The sequence below is a fragment of the Seriola lalandi genome, unplaced genomic scaffold (assembly GCF_002814215.2).
Source record: "Seriola lalandi dorsalis isolate HSWRI2012SDOR001 ecotype SW California unplaced genomic scaffold, Sedor1 jcf7180002054926, whole genome shotgun sequence".
Lineage (NCBI taxonomy): Eukaryota > Metazoa > Chordata > Actinopteri > Carangiformes > Carangidae > Seriola > Seriola lalandi.
Genome location: NW_019525478.1, coordinates 454,562 through 474,545, shown reverse-complemented (window position 1 = coordinate 474,545; position 19,984 = coordinate 454,562). Strand labels below are relative to the sequence as shown.

At 42.5% G+C, this 19,984-nt stretch overlaps 1 protein-coding gene across 1 annotated transcript; it reads left to right on the top strand.

Annotated features, from left to right (window-relative positions):
* Positions 1-4,903: 4,903 nt before the first annotated feature.
* ldlra (low density lipoprotein receptor a) lies at positions 4,904-16,972 on the top strand. Its single transcript, XM_023431661.2, has 18 exons — positions 4,904-5,116; positions 7,989-8,114; positions 8,449-8,571; positions 8,682-9,062; positions 9,958-10,080; positions 10,211-10,333; positions 10,447-10,566; positions 10,817-10,942; positions 11,624-11,795; positions 11,880-12,107; positions 12,221-12,339; positions 12,467-12,606; positions 12,779-12,920; positions 13,503-13,646; positions 13,752-14,051; positions 14,303-14,377; positions 14,503-14,666; positions 14,804-16,972. The coding sequence occupies exons 1-18, from the start codon at positions 5,041-5,043 to the stop codon at positions 14,858-14,860; spliced, it is 2,739 nt and encodes a 912-aa protein (XP_023287429.1). The 5' UTR covers positions 4,904-5,040; the 3' UTR covers positions 14,861-16,972.
* The last annotated feature ends 3,012 nt before the right edge of the window (positions 16,973-19,984 follow it).

Genomic DNA, 19,984 nt, shown 5'->3' with positions numbered 1-19,984 from the left:
ACCCCACCCCACCCTCACAAAGTCCCTTTTTTTTGAATGCATGTCGTGCGTGTCTGTGGAAATGCACCTGGATGTGTCTTCGCTATTATCTCTGTGTTTAATTTAAGACTACAAGCGGGATCACGGTACATCCCACCCTGCAGCCCCTCCCCCTCAGGTTGTGTATGTAAAAGGGGGAGGGAAGGATAGGACCATTTTCTCGTGTCGGTGTCACTGGATTCCAAAAAGTACAATAAAGGCATCTCATAATTAATCCGCTCTCTCCACGTGTTGTGTCTCCATCATGCACCCGGACACGGTCACTAACTGCACCCATCACGTGCGGACACTAGGTGGCCCACTGACAACAGGAAGCTGCACACTTCCCCCGCTACACTGCCCCCCTTCAGTCATTGTGATGTAGCTGCAACATGGTTGAAGTTCCAGCCATTTATTCCCCTGATGTGTGTCAGAGCTATTCAGATATTTAATGTGATCCAAAGTGCATCCGAACACTGATGGTAGACCACGATGACTGGACGCCACATGAGTCAGTGGTAAACACAGAAATCTGCTGCATTTGCAAGAAACAAATAATTTCAACTTTGCAAAACGGTGAAAAACAACATTTTTCAGAGTTGGATGAAGAGTCTGTAAAAACACTGATTCCTCACTGGGCTTCTGATCTTCCTCGTTGACCCTGACACGCCCACATCCTGCCTTTCCTCACAAGATTTTTTTCTTTATCGCCGAGGGTCACATGCCCCCAACACCTACACAAACACGAGGGGTTATATCTGCCATGAATCTGCTGTGTGGGCTGAGCTTCGGAGGGAAAACCCACCCCACGCCCCCACCCCCCCCGCAGACACATTTTGCGGTGTGAGTGTGTGTTTGTACAGTTGTGGTTGCCATTAGTGCTTGACCCATAAATGTTTTATATTTAGATCCTAGACTCACGTGTATCTGAACTAAATCTAACCTAGATACTAAAAAAAAAAAAAAAAACATTTCTCTCCTTTTATCGTTTCAGCCTCTTTCAACACAGCATCAGTCTTATCTTCTTTTCCAGGACCAAGGTCATGGATAGATGGATAGATGGATACTTTATTCACCCCCTAGGGGAAATTCATGTGTCCATTAGCTCATTGTTGCTAATAAATAAACAATAATAATTAAATGAGTCCACTTCCTTTGGCTGAGGTGTTGTATAGCCTGGTGGCAGTGGGAACAGAGGATCTCCTGAACCTCTCTGTTCTGCAGAGCAGTGAGATGAGAAAGAGAGATGACTGCAAATATAACATTTCCCAAAGAAAGAGGTTGTTTGCTGAGCTACACTCCCTCTCCACGAGCCACAATGACGGGCGGGCAATCCAGAAATGTGTCCCCGCGCTGACCGGCCGGTGATGGATAGCAGAAAATTCTGTCTCAAATATTTTTTAAAGCCAGACATCTTTTTCTTTCTTTGTCCTGTGATGATTCTGCTGCAGGAGCGAGACTCCCTCACTCCCACAAAGACAAGAAAAACAAGTTCTCCCTGTCTTGCCGTTCGGTGTTTGGTGGACAAAAGCCAAAAACGGGCTTAACTGCATCTGAAGGAACCTGATTCGACCTTCAGTGGAAGACGGAGACAGTTTATCTGCCGCAGCCAACGCAGTGTTTTGTCAGGAGCATGAGCAGGGCTGTGGAGGAATACTGGAAGAACCAGAAAGTGTTTACATAGGCCGAGGAGGGGAGGTTGACATTGTGCATAATGAAAGAGAGAAACCCAGTGAGTTATAGTGATGGGGGGGGTGTTGTGCTGTCTGCAGAATAAAAGAAAGTTAACCTCACCTGCACTCCAGTTTCTCCTGATGCAGTTTGACCTAACTGTTCAATCAGCAATTCATAACAGGAGGAGGAGGAGGAGGAGGAGGAGGAGGAGGAGGACACGGGGGCTCACAGTGATCAGAGAACATCTCATCGGGAAGTCAGAGGTCGACTCTGACACAGTTTAGAAAACTTTTTCGTGCCCAAAGGACCCAGTTCTAAATAGAGGCCTGAAAATAGCTTGTCAGATCTTATTAAATGCCCGATGTACGGCGGGGGGTGAGAGGTGGGCGGGTTCACGCTCTGAAGATGTGTCGTGTTCACTGCAGGACTTTGGTGTTGAATCAACTGTTCGGATGTGAAGAATTATTCTAATGGATTAGGCATTCTCATTATAATTTGATCAGTGTTTCTTTCTCGTGTGCTGAGAAATGTGACGTCAGTGTAACTGAGGGGAAATGAGGCTCTTTTATAGGAGGATATTTGTGTGCAACAGTGGTGGAAAGTTACTCAGTACATATGATCTGTAGAAGTGAATCATATTTTATAACCTGATCATATGTTTCTCTATAATGTGGAGGAGCAGAAATATGAAGTAACAGAAAGTGGAAATAGCACGTATCTTATAGTATATATACTTATAGTATAAAGTATTATTAGTATTATTTGTACTTTAGTCACTAGTTACTTTTTTTTTTTTTACATAAAAATCATGTCATAACCTTATGAAATACAGTAAATTGTTAAAGATTGAATAAACCTTTTTCTTAGACTAAACACACCCCACGTGTTCATGAGACAGTTCATCGAGTGTTTCACAGAAAAAGCAAAGATAAGAGAAAACAGATTTACGCTTTACTCCATCATCGTGACCCCCCTCAGACTAAACTCCCTGAAACTACCAGCAGCTACAATATAAAATGTAAACAGTCAGGTGATGTAATAATATAAGGTAATGTAATATATATTCATAGATCAGGCTCAGCGGCCGTTTTCTGCAGAACAAGAACTTTTCATTTCGACGCTTTAAGTTCGATTTGCTGATAAAACTTCTGCACTTCTTTTACTTGTTGTGGCATATTTTAACATTTTAACATTAACTGAATAATGTGTGCAGCATGTCTGTGTCACATACACTCAGTCTCTACATGTCCTTCATCTCTACAGTGACAGCCACAGTCCTGGTGAAGCAGATGTGTGGAAACAGGTGAGCAGACTCTGTAATTACAAACACACACACACACACACACACACACACACACACAGACGCAGTGTTTTGTTTTCACTGTGAGGATCCCTCACGTGTCCAGTTCAGCTCAGGCTGGACTTGTGTGTTTCATATGTTTCTTTGAAATGAAGGTCACACATGATAAAATGGACTTGGTCGATAAAGGCTGTTGAAGGGAAGGGGTTGATATATTTACATGTCACTACCACCAACTTGATATTTCCCCTAAAGTGATTTACCTTCTTGTTTTTTTTTTTAACCCAGTGTCGACGCTGCAGTCTGGACAACATCTGGATCATTTCACTGTTTTCTCTGTGACAGATCGTATAGTTCCTCGCTCTCCGCTCGGGTCAAGGCCGCTGTTTTTAAGGTTTTATCTCTTTACATGAGCTTTATCTCCACCTCTGATGTAAATCTCATCGTAAACTATCACGAGAGCTGAGACTTTGAACCTCAAATAACATGAATGTTTGTTTTCTTCTGAGAGGTGACAAACCTCATTTCAGGAAGTGGTGATGTGAAGATGAAAGCTGGTGGTTACGGCTTTACAGCCTGCGTTTAGATTTTAATAGGTTTCCTTTTTAGTTTTACTCACGCGCTCATGTGACCTGGTCTGTTCACCTTCTATCAGTGTTTTAGTTCAGTAAAATGAATGAAATCAACATCGCATGTGTCTCGGTGTGAGAATGATGTGAAGCTCTGTGTGAACCACATGAGCAGGGCCGCTTTGTGTTGTCTGGGTTTGCTGGTTTTATTTAAATATTGAACGTCTGTCGACTTGTCACCGGCCACATCTGGGGACAGATTTTGGACTTCAAACCAGCTGACTGGGGACATCTTGTTTACATGAACCACCTGTTCCCTGGTGGTTCTCTAACAGTTGAATTCACCATGAGACAAACTGATTGTGGTAATAAAGGGCGAGGTTAAGACGTTAGAGCCGTCAGTAGAGATGTCAAACAGGATCGTCTCTAAATATGGCTCAATACTTACTTTCATTTTTACATTTTCAGCCACAGACGTGGTGAAGTAGTGAGTAAAAGTTTGGATCTTTTTGTTGACAATAATGTACAGTATACCATAATCAATATATATAATAAACAGTATCACCTTACTTATCCTTTAAATCTAAAAAAGTTTGAGTTCCTACCATGGTGTGTTAATGGCACTGTTAGAAAATAGAAATCTGGATTTTTTGCAAATGAAGTTGTAATTCTATGAAGTGAAAGAGTTTGAATCATTTCTAGAAAAAAATGTTGGAATATTTCAACAACAAAGAATATTTTGAAGAATAAAAGTGACAGTTTCTAGAAAGAAGTTGTAATATTGTGAGAAAAAAGTCAATATTATAAGAAAATTAAGTAAATAGTTTTTCTTTTGTTTGAAAAGTGGTAATACTATGTAAAAAAAAAAGGTGTGTTGAGAACCAGTGTTGTATGTAATGGATCAATTAGAGTAAATGTGTGTGTTCATAACTCATCAACACCCTTTTCTTAATTTTTTTAATTTCATTTTATTTGTAAACACACATTAAACCTTTTCTCTGAATATTCTCCATATCTCTGATAATTTTGGGAGCGCCTGATAAAATCCCTGACTCGTGGCTCCGCCCCTGTCAGGTGTACAGGTAAGGTCAGAGTTCGCCTCGAGGGAATGAAACCAAGCTAATGTATATGTCCACACACACTACACGTGCATGTGTGCGCGTCCCTCGTGTCTCTCTGAAAGGGTTAAACTCATAGTAAAATCCATCTCCTCAGAGCTCCGCCTCCCAATTGTTGAGGCTGTGCGCCTCAGAAATCACACCACTCCAGATCCCGCCTTCCCCCCCTCCTGGGCCCCTCTCGGCCCCGCCCACCCCTGGACCACATTGAAATGGGTCTGATGTTGTTGTCAAACATTACAGTGTGCAGAGCATCCTTACCTCAGACCTTCCAGCAGGAGCATCTCTAACGCAGCAGAGCCTCTGCTACTACAGGTGTGTGACAGTAACACACGTCAGACCAAACCTGCTTTCCGTGTTCATGCATCTCCCAGTGCGTCTGAAGAACATGGGACTGGCTTCTCTGCTGCTTCTCCTCTGCTCCCTCCTTCACACAAGTAAGTTCAAATGTCCTATTTTCATTTAATCGTTAATTAGCTCCATTTCTTTTGTTATTTTGTCTTGACATTTGCATCAAACACGTGCAAAAATAACCCCGTGCTTCAGCCTGATGTTGTTTGATTTAAAAAACAAAAAAAAACAAAACAAAATGTATATTTAAATAACACTAGGATATAATTGTGGTTTGGGTCGTGCGGGTTTAAATTGCCCACTCCTCTGACAGCACCGGATGCAAGGTGATGGGGGGAGGGCGCAGTTACTCACAGAATGTAGGTCAAATCTCTCCCACTCTCCCTTTTCTCTCTCACAATGAAACCTCGAGGGGGGGAGAAAAAAAAGATGTGGCGCGTCCTCTCCACCTCAGACTTTACCGCAGTTTAACAGTTAAAATCCGTTTGTTTTTTCTGTCTTTTAACTTTTTTTTTGTTGTTGTTGTTGTTTTTTAATCGGTTCATCCGTTTTTCTTCTGACCGGCTTTTTGAATGAAGCTGCGCGTTTTTGTGCTTTTCATTTACTGGCGCTCAGCTCACAGCAGGTTCAAGCAGCCAATGAGGTCTGAGCAGTGTGTGTGTGTGTGTGTGCGTGTGTGTGTGTGCGTGAGTGTTTCTTTTTTGAAGCTGTTGCCATTCATAATGTGGGAAAAGGCGCCTTTTGTGTTTAAATCACAGTAGAAATTAAATCACCGTAAAAAAAAAGCAACAAAAGAAAACCATCATGGATGAATTTGGGTTTGACCAGTATTACAGATATTCTTCCAACATGATGCAATATCCAGCATGTCCCCCCCCCCCCCACCACCCCATCACACGTCCCTCTTACCTGAAACGCCCTGTACTGTGGACATGAATGGACGCCCTCTAACTCATCCTCCAACACAAACACTGACATTGTCTTGAGGCAGCATTCCTTTGGTTTTGGTTTTACGCTCGTGAGACGTGAAGTCACTGCCAGACCAGTTCCCTGTGTGCCGGTTCTGGGAAACGCTGTGTGGCGAAACATGTTGGGACTGGTTGTCACCTGGCCACATTTCCACACCAGTCACAGAGCTGTGTGTCATTTCTGCCCCCCCCCCCCCTCCGTGTTGCGAAATACTCGTCTCACACTCCTGTTTGGACAGGAGAGTTTTTTTATTTATGTCACCTTGAGGAGAAATCCATCATCTCAAAGTGTTTTCTTTTTTTTTTTTTAATGGTAATGGTGTAACAAAGGAGAGACACATGCAGTTATTTCCCAGCACTGATTTTTACTGTGATCAATAACGCTGCCATTCAGCCCAGTTTGTCATTCAGAGTCTGGACTTTAAGCCCGTTGAGTAAATAGCTGCGTGAACTTGGGATTTGTGTAACGTGTCCTCAGTTTCAGGGAATGAGAGCTGATCTATAAAGCGAGAAACTCCACCGTGTGTTTTTCTTCTGTATTAAGCACCAGGATATCCTCTTTGATAAAAACACGTTTGTCAACATGAAACTCTTCGTCATCTTTATGGCCGGGGCGACAATGCACAGCCTTTTCACTGGAAGTCATAAGGAAGCGACAGGCTTAATGTTGACCCACTGTAATTATGGAGTCATATAAAATACTACAAGAGACAATTCCCTCAATCTGCAGAAGCTCAGAGGAATACAGCGTCTCCTTGTTTGACTGCATCTAAAGCAAAAAGCATGACTGAGACACCAGATGTTTGACTTCACCCACAAGCTGAAGTATTATTTACTGTGCTGGAGCACGTGCACGGACACATCATGTATGATTTATCTTTTTTTTTTCCAAGCTTGTAGCTCACAAACTCAGGAAAATTTTAATAGTCAAACGTAAATATTTAATTTCAAACATAAAGTTGCTGTGAAGATGCTAAATGCGCCTAAGCTTCTGGTGCTGTTACGCCTCCCTCCGGGCCCCTGTCAGAAACAGGTGGCCATGCGAGGTTTTGAGGCCCCGGGGCCACAGGGAAGAATGGCCTTGAGTACCTTCTCATCAAGTGCTGTCTGTCTGATGTACAGTCTAATTGGTTCTTCCAGTTCACCGGCTTCACCGGGTCCATTAAAAGAAGGGGGTTGGGAGGGCGACTCAGTGTCGTCACTGGTTTTGCTGGCAGCGACCATAACTGGTGGAAAATTGGATTTTTATTGTGGTTATGAACTTGTCGTATCAGCAGCTTTCTGCTGATAATGATAAATGCAGGTTGGACCACAGTACCTCTGTTTGACCTGTAGTTTAACTATTTATTTGCCCTATTTAAACAAGTAGAAACATGCACATGTGTGTTCATGTGTGTGTCATGCCAGATTACATACCTCTCGGCCCCTCGCTCCTCTGGCAGCAAATTTATCACCATCTCTGCCTTTGAAGAAGACACAGTCCCTCCCATATATAATGAAACCCAACTGGAGATGCCAAAACATTTCTCTAAGTAACATCATCCCTGAAGAGAAGGTACAAGGCTAACTTTGGTCCGGACTGAAATATCTTAACAACTAGTGGATGGATTTCCATGACATTTCATTCAGACGTTCACTGTCCCCAGAGGATGATCCCAATTTTCCTCTAAAAAATATTAATCAAAATTTGATAACAAAAAATAACAAACAAACAAGCGTCAGCATGCTAACATGCTAAACCATTACGGTGAACATGGTGAACATTGTATCTGCAAAACGCCAGCATTTTAGCATTGTCTGTGTGAGCCTTTTGCCATGTTAGCATTAGCATTTAGCTCAGAGCAATGCTGCTAGTGTGACTGCACTTCTTCTCATTCGCAGCCATGCACGTGTTCATGAAGAGTCTTCCTGTATTGGTTCTTGGGAGTTTGAGAACTAAAACAATAGTGCTTTTATCTGAAGTGTGTGTGTTTATATCCGTCTGTCACAGATGCATTTACCACATGCGGAACAAAGCAATTCGAGTGCGGGAACGGGAGATGCATGTCCTTCAGATGGGTGTGCGATGGCTCAGATGACTGTGGAGATGGCACTGATGAACTTCCTGGTACCTGTTGTGAGTATCATGAGAATGGACTTGTCAAACCAATCCATGATCCCCCAGTCTCTTTATTATAGTCTCACTTACTATTACTCACTTACTACTTTAAAAATCATCAATTTACATGTCACAGCGCTCCATCATCTCTTATACATTATATTCCCATTAAACATAAAGCTGAAAAACAAACCTGTACCTTTCATACCTTTTTAGTCTCTTAGTTAATCAAAATGTAAAAAAAAATAATACTAATAATAGATATATATTACAATAATTGATTAAATAAACAAATGAGTAAATAATAAAAGAGGTAAATAATAATAATAATAACTGTGTTTATCACTTCTAGCGGCTAAAACGTGTCGGCCGACAGAGTTCAGCTGCATGGACCGTCTGAACCAGTGTATCCCCAGCACCTGGCGCTGTGATGGAGTAGCTGACTGCGAGAATGGGACTGATGAAGACACCTGTGGTGAGTCTGAAGGTCCACACATCTCACTCACCATCTCCTCCAGCATCCTTTCACCCCCTTAACCTCCTGCTCTAATGTTTCCCCGGTCATCCGTCCCTCTGCTCTCGTAGCGCCAAAGCAGTGCACAGACAACGAGTTCCGCTGCAGGAGCGGCCAGTGCGTGTCGGCCTCCTTCGTGTGCGACGACGAGGCAGACTGCGACGACGGCAGCGACGAGGCCGCGTGCCCGCCCGTCACCTGCAGCGCCACGGCCTTCCAGTGCAACAACACCGTTTGTGTGCCGCGCCTGTGGGCCTGCGACGGTGACACCGACTGCACCGACGGCTCGGACGAGTGGCCCCAGAACTGTGGTACCAAGACACCGGCCTCTGCTCCCACTCACCAGTGCTCCTCCCTGGAGTTCAGCTGCGGAAGTGGAGAGTGCATCCACGGCAGCTGGAAGTGCGACGGAGGAGCCGACTGCCTCGATCGATCGGATGAAGCCGACTGTGGTAAGGGCGACTACGGCTTTCACTGCGCGAGAGCAACGGTTAACTTTTGCATCCATAACGGTTGATTACTGAAGATGAACACACCGGCGAATTAAACAATATCACACTAGTGAACAACAGCACGACCTCTCTGTGATATCGCTTTTATACAACAGTTCTACCAGCGCCATATTAGTTAAATAAACAACAATAGATTTTGATTTATTTGTTTATTTTATCATTTATTTGGCGACGCAAACACAAATAGTTCCACAACTGGACTGATACTGGACTGTTGCTAAGCAACACGTAAACATTTTCCCATACCTGCTAGGTGCACACTAGCTTCCCAGCAAACAGGTAACCCTTAGGAAACGTGCCTTAAAGGGAGCCTTTAAATTTAACAACCTTTAAACCTTTCCTCTACGTTTTTGAGGAACCTTCAGAGAACCTTAAGGAGATGTTCTCTAAAGGTTCTCTAAAGGTTCTACAAACACAGCCTTCCAGAAACGTTCCTGGAAGGTTTCGCTAACAAAGTTAGCTGGGCATTAGCAACCCAGCTAACAGAGTTAGAAAGTATTTAAGAAAGTATTTAAGTATTCAGGCTTCTTCCCTTCATCCTTTTTCTGACAACCAGACATCATTTAATTGAAATGATACTTCTGGAAATATTTTTGTAGAAATAAATAAATAAAATAAGTACACAGTTTGTTACAATCAGATAACAACCGTTCACGTACCGATAATTATCGGTTGAGCGGAGTGATACATATAGTTAAAAGTCCCAGTGCTGTTATACTCTATATCAGCACTCATGGAAAGCCTCTCGTCCAATTAAATTACTTGGTCGGAGCTAACTGTTTGTATAACTGTTGATGCGTCATCTCTTGTGCTCACTCCGCATTTCTGCCTCCAGCTCGTCCCACCTGTCGTCCTGATGAGTTTAGATGCGGCGATGGCACTTGCATCCATGGGAGCCGTCAGTGCAACCACCAATATGACTGCAGGGACAGGAGTGATGAAACGGGCTGTGTCAACGGTACGACCCTGTTCCCCCAGCCCTCCCTAACCCTGGTTACTGGCGGCCAAATGAACCATCAGATCTCTAGTCTGTGTCTCTGTCACCTGATCCCGTGTTTTTTTGTTGTTGTTGTTGTTGTCATGCGCAGCGACCCACTGTGATGGCCCGACCAGGTTTAAGTGCCGCAGCGGCGAGTGTATTAGCATGGAGAAGGTGTGTGACAAGCACCGTGATTGCAGGGATTGGTCAGATGAGCCCCTGAGGGAATGTGGTAAGTGCAGAGGCCCCACATTCATAACTGTCTGGTTAATTACTACCTGCGTGTATTTAATGAGGGTGTAGCTGAAAAATCCTCCAAAAACTCTTTTCTTCTTCCCCCTGCAGGCTCCAACGAGTGCCTGTACAACAACGGCGGCTGCTCTCATATCTGCAAAGACCTGAAAATCGGATACGAGTGCCTGTGTCCTGCTGGATTCAGCCTGGTTGACACCAAACGCTGTGAAGGTAACAGCCTCTCATGCAGTTAACATCAGTAATAGTCAAATATCCATGTGCTTTTTCATGCTAACGTGAACTTCAGTCACATTAACAAATGATGCCAAGTCACCTGTTTACTCTTAGTGTCCTGTCAGATAAAGAGCGATCTCGTAATTCTCGTAATGGACACGGGGATTCAGCTTTCGTTACACTGTCTACGTGTGTTTCGTGTAATTCTTTATATCCCTTTTTTTTTTTCTCTCCTTCATTGAATCAGACATCGATGAGTGTGCCAACCCGGACACCTGCAGCCAGATCTGCATCAACCAGATAGGCAGTTACAAGTGCGAGTGTGAGGAGGGTTACCAGGTTGACCCGGCAACCAAATCCTGCAAGGCCGTCGGTAAATACGAGCTCTGTGTTCTTTTTCAGAGTGTTTGCTGTAATATTATGTAAGGGTTATATGTTGAATAGCCTTGTCAAATGTTGTATTTCCTGTTGCATTATACGTGTTTGTGAAGATTAAGGAGATTAAGAATTTAATCTCCTCTTATTTCCTCCCATTTTGTGTAAGGAACTATAAGCTAAAAAGCTTTTGTGCATAATTTAAATTATTGGACATATTTTTTGACTGACACCTTTGATCTGACATCTGATTCTGGTGGTGCTAAAGCGCATCATAACCCCGCACAGTCTATGAATATTGAAACAACTATTCCACTTAGTGTTGATTATGTGCTGTGATTCAACAAAGGTATCCTTTTACAACATTAAAAGTTTGTGCCGATAGCTCAGCTGTTTAAACGTGTACCACATATATCGAGGTTGAGTCCTTGCAGCAGTGGCCCGGGTTCACATCCAACACTGAATGTCATCCCTGTCTCTCTCCCTTCTTTCCTGTTTATCTCCAATGATTAAATTAAACTAAAGTAAATTAAATTAAATTAATGCTAACAAGACACAAGACAAAATCAAGGATATGCTGATTTCTTAGGAAAATGTGGTTTTAATTTCAGTTCAACTTTAGACAAAGATTCAAACAAAATTACTAATAAAAACCAACCCATCTACTCTTATTTTGTAGGAACAATAGCGTACCTTTTCTTCACCAACCGTCATGAGATCAGAAAGATGACTTTGGACAAAAGAGAGTACACCAGAGTGATCCCCCGTCTAAAGAACGTGGTGGCTCTGGACATGAACATGGCCGCCAAAGAGATCTACTGGTCAGACATCTCCCAGAAGAAAATCTACCGGTGAGTAAGACATGACAGTCGGGATGACAACAGTCGCTGTTTCCTGTGCTCCTGTTTTGACGCCTGCTTTCATTTTCTATCTAGAGCTCAGATGGACTCGGCTGAAGACTCCACTCGTCACAGCATAGTGGTCGACAGCGACATCGATGCTCCCGAAGGCATCGCCTTCGACTGGATCCATGGTAACCTGTATTGGACCGACAGCATACGCCGCACCATCTCCGTGGTAACTGCTGATGGCCGCTGTCGTAAAACTCTCTTCCACCAAGACTTATCGAAGCCCCGCGCTATAGTGGTCGACCCCCACAGCAAGTAAGTCTAATAAAAGTACAGTAATGGTTAACTCTGTTTTCTTTATGTCTGTGAAACCCAAAGGAATCAATGTTTTTGATCAATTTGATTTATGATATTTTTACTCCTCGCAGCTTCATTTACTGGACAGACTGGGGAAACCCTGCTAAGATTGAGAAGGCGGGTCTTAACGGAGGAGACCGCGCCGCTCTGGTCACCGACAACATTGTGTGGCCCAATGGCATCACACTGGGTAAATGCAGCGTCCATCTCTTCTCTGGTTTCAAGTTGTTTTTTAAATTTTATTATCAATTCATGTGAATGGCAGTGGTCACTCTGGTCTGACCTGTTGGCCCCTCCCCCACCTGCTTCCTCCGCAGACCTGTTGAACCAGCGGCTCTACTGGGTGGACTCTAAGCTGCACACCCTCTCCAGTATCGACGTGCAGGGCGGTGGCCGACGCACCCTCATCATCGACGAAGACAAGCTGGCTCACCCGCTGGGACTCGCTGTGTTTGAGGTGGATATTTACCATCTGATAAACTCTGTTACACATAAACCCACAGCCTGTGAAACATGGCGTGTCATGACCTCCTCGCTGCAGGTGCCAGCAGTAGTGTTCCTCACCGCTACTCTCCAATTAAATCTTAAATGTTCAAGCTTTGTTTTTTTGTTTTTTTTTGTGCTTCCAGGAGAAAGTGTTCTGGACGGACATCAGCAACAGCGCCATTCTCAGCGCAAACAGGCTGACCGGTGATGACATTACACCGGTGGCGGAGCACCTGTCGTCACCAGACGACATTATTCTCTACCACAACCTCAAACAACCTGCTGGTAAGAGACATCGTGCACCAGTATTACACTGTCATTAAAAATAGGTAATGGTCCGATTTATTTGGTTCGTTTTGCTGTTATTGATGCGGAGGCAGTGAAATATTCTCAAATGCAACAATGGTAAATAGGGTTTCTAATTTGCATAGGAGATCAATATTTGCCTTTTTTAATATTGAAAAAATATTGTCACGTGCTGCCAGTTTTAGGGATCATTTACTGCAAGGAAACCATATGTTTAAGTAACTTTATTGGCAATTATAGACTTAAAATGTAGTAAATATGTAGCTAGTTAGAGTCAGTAGCTTGTTAACTTCCAACTAGTTAGTCAGCGTTAGAGGTGTTAGCAGGCAAATTTTGCCAGGCTAGCTGTTTCCGCCTGTTTCCAGGCTAAGCTAGGCTAACCGACTGCTTGTTGGTTAGCTTAGCTTGTTAGCTTAAACGTAGCATACAGATATGAGACGGGTATCACTCGTCTTGTCGTGTCTCTGCAAGAAAGTGGTTCATGTTCCAAAGTGTCAAAATATTACTTACATATGATTATAATGATACTCAACTAAAATGTAATCCCCCTTTTTGTTACAGGGAGGGATTGGTGCCATGTTTCCAACGGCGGTTGTGAATTCATGTGTCTGGCAGCTCCTCAAGTGGGAAGACATCCTCCCAAATACACCTGCGTCTGTCCGGATAACATGATGCTAGCCAGAGATATGAGAGCATGTGTACCTGGTGTGTAAATTATCCAAAAAAATCACAAAATCATAATTAAATTATTCCTGTCTTTTAGATAGAATATTTGCATTAGCTCAGTGCTGACTCTCACCCCTCCTCCAGTGCCACCTGGGACCGCAACCAGGACCACACCCAGGCCCACACCCAGGACTACACTCAGGACTACACTCAGGACTACACTCAGGACTACACCCAGAACCACACCCAGAACCACACCAGAACCCCAGGTCCATACCACCACCACAGTGCCTATTGTAATCACCAGCTCTGCGGCCAAGCCAGCACCACACACCACCAAGCCGCCGCTCCGGACCACCACACCTCCACCGAGGACCCCCTCACCCCCGCCAATGAAGCCTAAAATTTCCCAGACCACCACAGAGGCTCCAGTCACCTCTCCAGGCGAGTTCCAGTGGTGTTATAGTTGGTGTATTTTAGAGAAGAGCAGTCAAACAGCGTAGACATGTTACATTCCTGTTTTGAAGAACTTGAAGGCAACACCAAAGAAGCAGCTGGAAAACAGCTCCACCGCGTGACAATAATTTCAATATTTAAAACATAATTTATGTCTCTGCGATGTTGATTTTCATCCTGCACTGCCCCGATGTGACGCTAGTTTCATGTTTCATTAACTGTGTTCACGTTTCCTTCAGATATCCGACGTGAATTTGCTGCAGCCATACCTGCCTCCAACGCCCCAGTGGCTCTGTACATCGTCTTACCTCTGGGTGAGTCGCTTTGGCAGCGGCTACAAAAGCAGCGTCTACACACAAAAAAAAGAAATCATTCAAAATATATTCAAAATAATAACAGCAACCAATCATCTCTCTCTGGATCTCTTCCTCCCGTGTAGCAATTGTTTGTCTCGTGGCCGTTGGCGGCGTGCTGATCTGGAGGAACTACAGGCTGAAGAACACCAACACGATTCACTTCGACAACCCCGTCTACCAGAAAACCACCGAGGACCAGGTTCACATCTGGAGGAGCCACAGCCCCGACGGTTACGCCTACCCTAAAGTGAGTCTAAGACGCGTCACTTCAACTGCTCTTGAATTTTACTGAGATTTAACTGAATTCCTCATCTGAATTTCACTTATTTTGCAACTCTGTCATGTTATGTCTGACATCTTTTTTTTTATTTGCTGTCCTTTCAGAGACAAGTTGTGAGCTTGGATGAAGAGGCAGACAATCCAGCCTTCACAGAAAACTGAAAAGTATCAGCGCAGTGGAAAGAAGAGCGTCGATGATAAGCTACCTTGGATGTCCTTTTGTATTTTTACCTCACTCAGTACAAAGATCTGGAAGTCAGAGCCAGTCTCAGACAAGCTTGAACCACTATATCCTCACAGATGAATAAGCGCTCTACAGTAGAAAAACCAGGGTGAAACACCAAATCATACCAAATCATCCGCTGATGGATTCCTCAATATAAAGTTGTTGTTTTTTTGTTTTTTTTTTACTTGTTATCGTAACTGTGATCCTGACGATATAACTGGAGAACTGTTTCGTTGTTAAAGCCACATGTTGTCTTGCTGCGTGCGTCAGTTTGACTGAACTCATTTGATGCAGCTCGTAAATTGGGATTTCCGTCCAACACACGTTACGTCACATCATGTTACACGTTCACAAATGAGTGTTGTAAATATCACTGTCTATTATTTTTGTCTTCCAGTGCTAAGTGACAAGCTGTTAATGGCACATTATCATATCTTGAACTATTTATAGTTTAAAGCAACAGTAGATATTTTGGGAAATATGCATAGTCACTTTGTTGCTTAGAATGAAGCTAAAACCAGCAACAAGGCAGTTAGCTTAGCTTAGCATAAAGACAGGAAACAGGGAAAAACAGCTGCTTCGAAAAGCCGCCAACCAGCACCTCTAAAGCTCTGAAGCTCACTATCATGTTTTAACGTGTTTATTTAATCCGTTTATGAGCGAATTTAGTGCTCTGAAGTTTTTGTTGTTTTGTGTGAGGTGGTCAGGAAATCAAGAAATTACAGAACGTAACTTCTTGTAAAACCACAACAGTCGTGATCAGATTTATATTTTGTATATATTAAACAGCGTCAGTTAATGAGCTTTTGGTGCCGGTCGGCAGAAAACAGCTAGGCTAACCGTTTCCCTGTTTCCGGTCTTTATGCTAAGCTAAGCGAAGCAAATGTCACCTTTAATCTACACATGTGAGAGTGGAGCCAGTTTTCTCATCTCACTCTTGACAAGAAAGCAAATAAGTGTTTTTCTTCCCATAATGTCAAACTATTCCTCTGCTTGTTCATCGGAAACAAGAAAATCCGAGCCGGTTTTATCCAGAGACGAACACTAACACGAATTCAGCATGTGCCAGTTTAACCAGTGTGACCTCAGTAAGTTTCATAGTGATTTTTTTACGCTAGCAGTTGCCTCAGTAGACGAGCTAAAATATAATCCAAAGGGACCTAGAGTCGCTGCTGTAGGTAACCTCAGTGAAAACACACTGTGCCTTGAACAATGTATTCTGTGTTCGTCTTCAGATTTCACTTTTCACCGTATTTCTTTGAGGCTAGCCGGTTGTTCGCAGTGTCCTTCAGCAGCTGTCTGTAGTTTCACAGTTTCCCAGGCGCTTTTCCTGCTCCATTCTCCTGATTTGCGATCGGCTGTCTGTGCATTGGAGAGCCATCTTTAAATTTTCCTTCCCGGTAACCCCCCCACCTCCTCAGGAGGACCACTGCATTCCCCAAAGTCAGAAAAGCTTTTGAAGCAGCCACGTGTGAGCAGTGGGGCCTAGTCCACGACCTCTACCGTGGCACGTGTATATATTCACATCCTCCCTTTGGACCAGAACTTCAGTTTGCCTTATTCCAGCCGTCCTGACAAAACAAAGCCATGTGCCATATCGCTATTTTTAAAACTCAGCGACTGTTTGAGCTCATTTATTCGTTTTACTGATAAATATGTGCCTTTTGTAATCACACGATTTGTTCACATGTTCTCGCTGGTGCTATTGAACTCTGTATAAGATCAACGTGTCCGCCTGTTTACAATGACTTGTTTGAGGGACGTGGCGGCGTTACATGCAGGTGAGGTTACACCTAACAAAGATGTTGCTGTGATGTGGGTCGATGAGTCGTGAGGCTTTTTGTAAGAGAAAATAATCCATAAGTGCTAGTGAAGCTGTACATAAATTCAAATCCACTAATGTGCAGATTAAGTGTGTAAATATAATGTTCATAAATGTAAATATTTGTTCTTTATGTTTTTGTTTTTTTTTGGTAATAATGTCAATGTCTTAGCCTTTGTTGTGAACTTTTGCTGTACATAAATAAATGCTTCTATTTATTATAGAATCAGTTTTCTCCGGGTTCAGTTTTTGAAGACTCGTGTCTGAATTTACTTTGATGCACAGCTTGTTAACAGTTTGAATTAGTGAGTTTTTACCCATTACTAGTAGAAAACTATTACACTTATTTATGTTACTTAAATTAACTATATCTTTCAGGTAAATATTTCAACTGTCCTTTACATTTAATTAACAATCTCAATTGTTTATCCAGTTTTAGCTGTTTGAACTATTTACCCATGAGTTAGTGTTAACTTGCTTTGTTCACACCCTCAAGTTGATGGACAGTTTACTGTTATTGTAAATCACCACAAATATTTCTATAGACATTTTTTTAAATCAACTCACACTTATTTTTTTGTTGAGTAATTTGAGTTCAGTTGATTTTTTTTTGTAGCTTTTCCACAAGGTTCCTGCTTCTGGTTGAGAATCACTTCCTGTACTACAGCACTACATCACACATGTTTTTATTTTTTCACCATCTTTTCAGAAACTATTTGGATATTTTTTCCGATCTCCTTCTCCTTTCCTTCGCTCCAACCTGGTGCTAAGTACTTTGGTGATATGCTCAAGATGCTATGCCTTACTTCCCTTCTCTGTGTTGGTATCATGGGGGCTGAAATGCTGCTCGAGATACGTGGCAGATGAAAACTTTTGGAAAACGGACAGCAGCGTGTTTTGTTGTCAAACGGCTTTGGTATGCAGACTTGGCTGAAAACGTGAGGGGGTTTTTCTCCCCCTCTTTTTTCTGGGGGGGCTGGCTGTGCTTTTGTTGTTCTTAGATGGAATACAAGACCATTTTCCTAGAAAGTCCAGACGTCACGGTGAAAGGCAAAACCACAGTTTCTAAGAAATTCTCCAACACTGTGAGACCACATGTAGGAAAAATAACAACAGGGTCTGAGTGTCAAAATCGCTCCTTTCTTTTCATTTTATTCCACATAAAATGAAAAGATATAATAACTAACTGAGATTAGTCTGAATACGTTGATAAATACCCCATATAATTGGGTAATTATCACATTTTTGTTTATTTTTCGATCATACAATTTCATCTTCAAATTGGCAGTTGTAACAGTAAAGTATATTGATCGTATTTATACAAGCAGATGCAGAAAGAGAGGATCCCATGACTCCAGGCAGAGCTGGGTAGACATATTCATGAGCAGTTTGTAATGTGCATATTCATGTTTTGATGCACACACACACACACACACACACACACACACAAAAACATTTTATCAAATCTTGCAAATCCGTGTTTTGTGGAAGCTTTGACAGGCCTTCGCAACAACAGCTCCCAGAGATGAGAAGGGAAACAAAACAGCTCTGTGACCATAAAGATCTGTGGTCAAACCGACCAGTGGGTAGGTCACGTGCAAAGATCAAGGCTGAGCGAGAGCGGAAGTGTTGAGCTGATAACACGACTCAGGGAAAAGATGCAGTGACACATACAGACATGTGTGCAAAACATACAGATAAGAAAACAAGTAGTTCCTGCTGACGGTAGACCACTCCCCAGGGGAAAATGTAAACACTACATGATTATTAATACACATCACGAACAGTGGGAATCTTTCCTGATTCTCAGCACTTGTTGTCAAAAAGAGTTATTGAACACACAGTGGAGAATGTCTGTTTTTTCCTAGAAAGGTTTCATCTGAATCCCTTGACATGATTAATCATTAACGTAACCACAAAAGGTCATGTGTGACTGGCTGGATCTTTCCAGTTACTCCTACAGATGGAAGGACTTGACACAGCTGAGGTCACCCGCTGCACGTTTTTCCGTTTGAAAGAAAACCTGAACGTGACTTTCAGATGTATGGCTCAACATGATTCATCAACATTTAGCCTATACAGCTATAGCTAATTTGGTATCTCTGTGTGATCCAGTTTAAATTTTGGCATGGAATAAACACGAAGAACAGAAAATCCCATTTTGTTTATTCACATAAATTCATTAATTATACATAACATATATATATAGACATGATACCTGAGCAGGTTCCAGTCGATTTCACCTGATATTTAAGACATGTGCCGAAAACATGTAATTCAATGAGATAAGTGGGAAAGGATTGTAGCACCCAAAAATATCCTGGCTGCATCCAGTGAGAAACAATTTCTAATTTGTCTAAAATTTGCAACGTTATTCTAAATTAAAATTCGGAACCATTATTATGTCCAGATATTTAAAGTCAGTAACTATATTGACCTCTCGACCCATCACGAGAAATTCAACATGAGGGCAACTAGTTTGGTCAATATTGAAAGGAAGACATTTTTGTTGCTAGCTTAGCATATAACCACATTTGCAATTCTCTCCAGTAACACTGTGGTGGAAGATCATTTATATATAGTGGCCCTAACACTGATCCTTGTTCACTTCATGTTACTGCTTCATTAGCTTATTAACTCACTGCATCTTGTTGGATCATTTTGAAGCCAGTGCTTTAGATGAAGAAATACACGTACAAGTGAGAATGTCATGAATGACTGTGACGAATGATTCATGCAAATCTAAAAACACACTAAACCACCTGCTACTCCTCCTTTATCAAACCACGATTCAATATTCAGTGTAAGGCATCTGCTTTACCACACTGATGTCTCCGAATCAGGTCAAAGTTTTGTGTTTTTTGGCCTATATTGATTCTGTCATGAGTCAGTCACGTCAGGTTTGTTCTGGAAACTCTTCCAACAGATCTCGTACGCACAACCCAAACTGCTGCTGTGATGGGACATGATGTCACATAGTGTTTGGTTTAATACGTCACACGGCCTCGCCCCCTCTGGTCTTCCCATGCCAAGTAAACATCCTGTCCCATAACCTGCCAGATTAGTGATTCAGCAAACAGGTCTGATTTTTATTTGGGGTAAATGGAGTTTAACATATGTCGAGATCCTTTTTGGCAGTGAAACATTTTCATACAAGATATTGTCGTAGTTTTGCTTAAATGACTGAAATCTAATGATGAAGTCACTGTAAATAGTACTAATAATATTTATTTGTTTG

What these genes read in the sequence shown, in the direction of transcription:
- ldlra (XM_023431661.2), top strand. Translation starts at nt 5,041, where the DNA reads ATGCATCTCCCAGTGCGTCTGAAGAACATGGGACTGGCTTCTCTGCTG. An exon ending in TGACACCAAACGCTGTGAAG is followed by an intron (nt 10,567 to 10,816) that starts GTAACAGCCTCT and finishes TCATTGAATCAG; the next exon opens with ACATCGATGAGTGTGCCAAC. An exon ending in GTGGTCGACCCCCACAGCAA is followed by an intron (nt 12,108 to 12,220) that starts GTAAGTCTAATA and finishes TACTCCTCGCAG; the next exon opens with CTTCATTTACTGGACAGACT.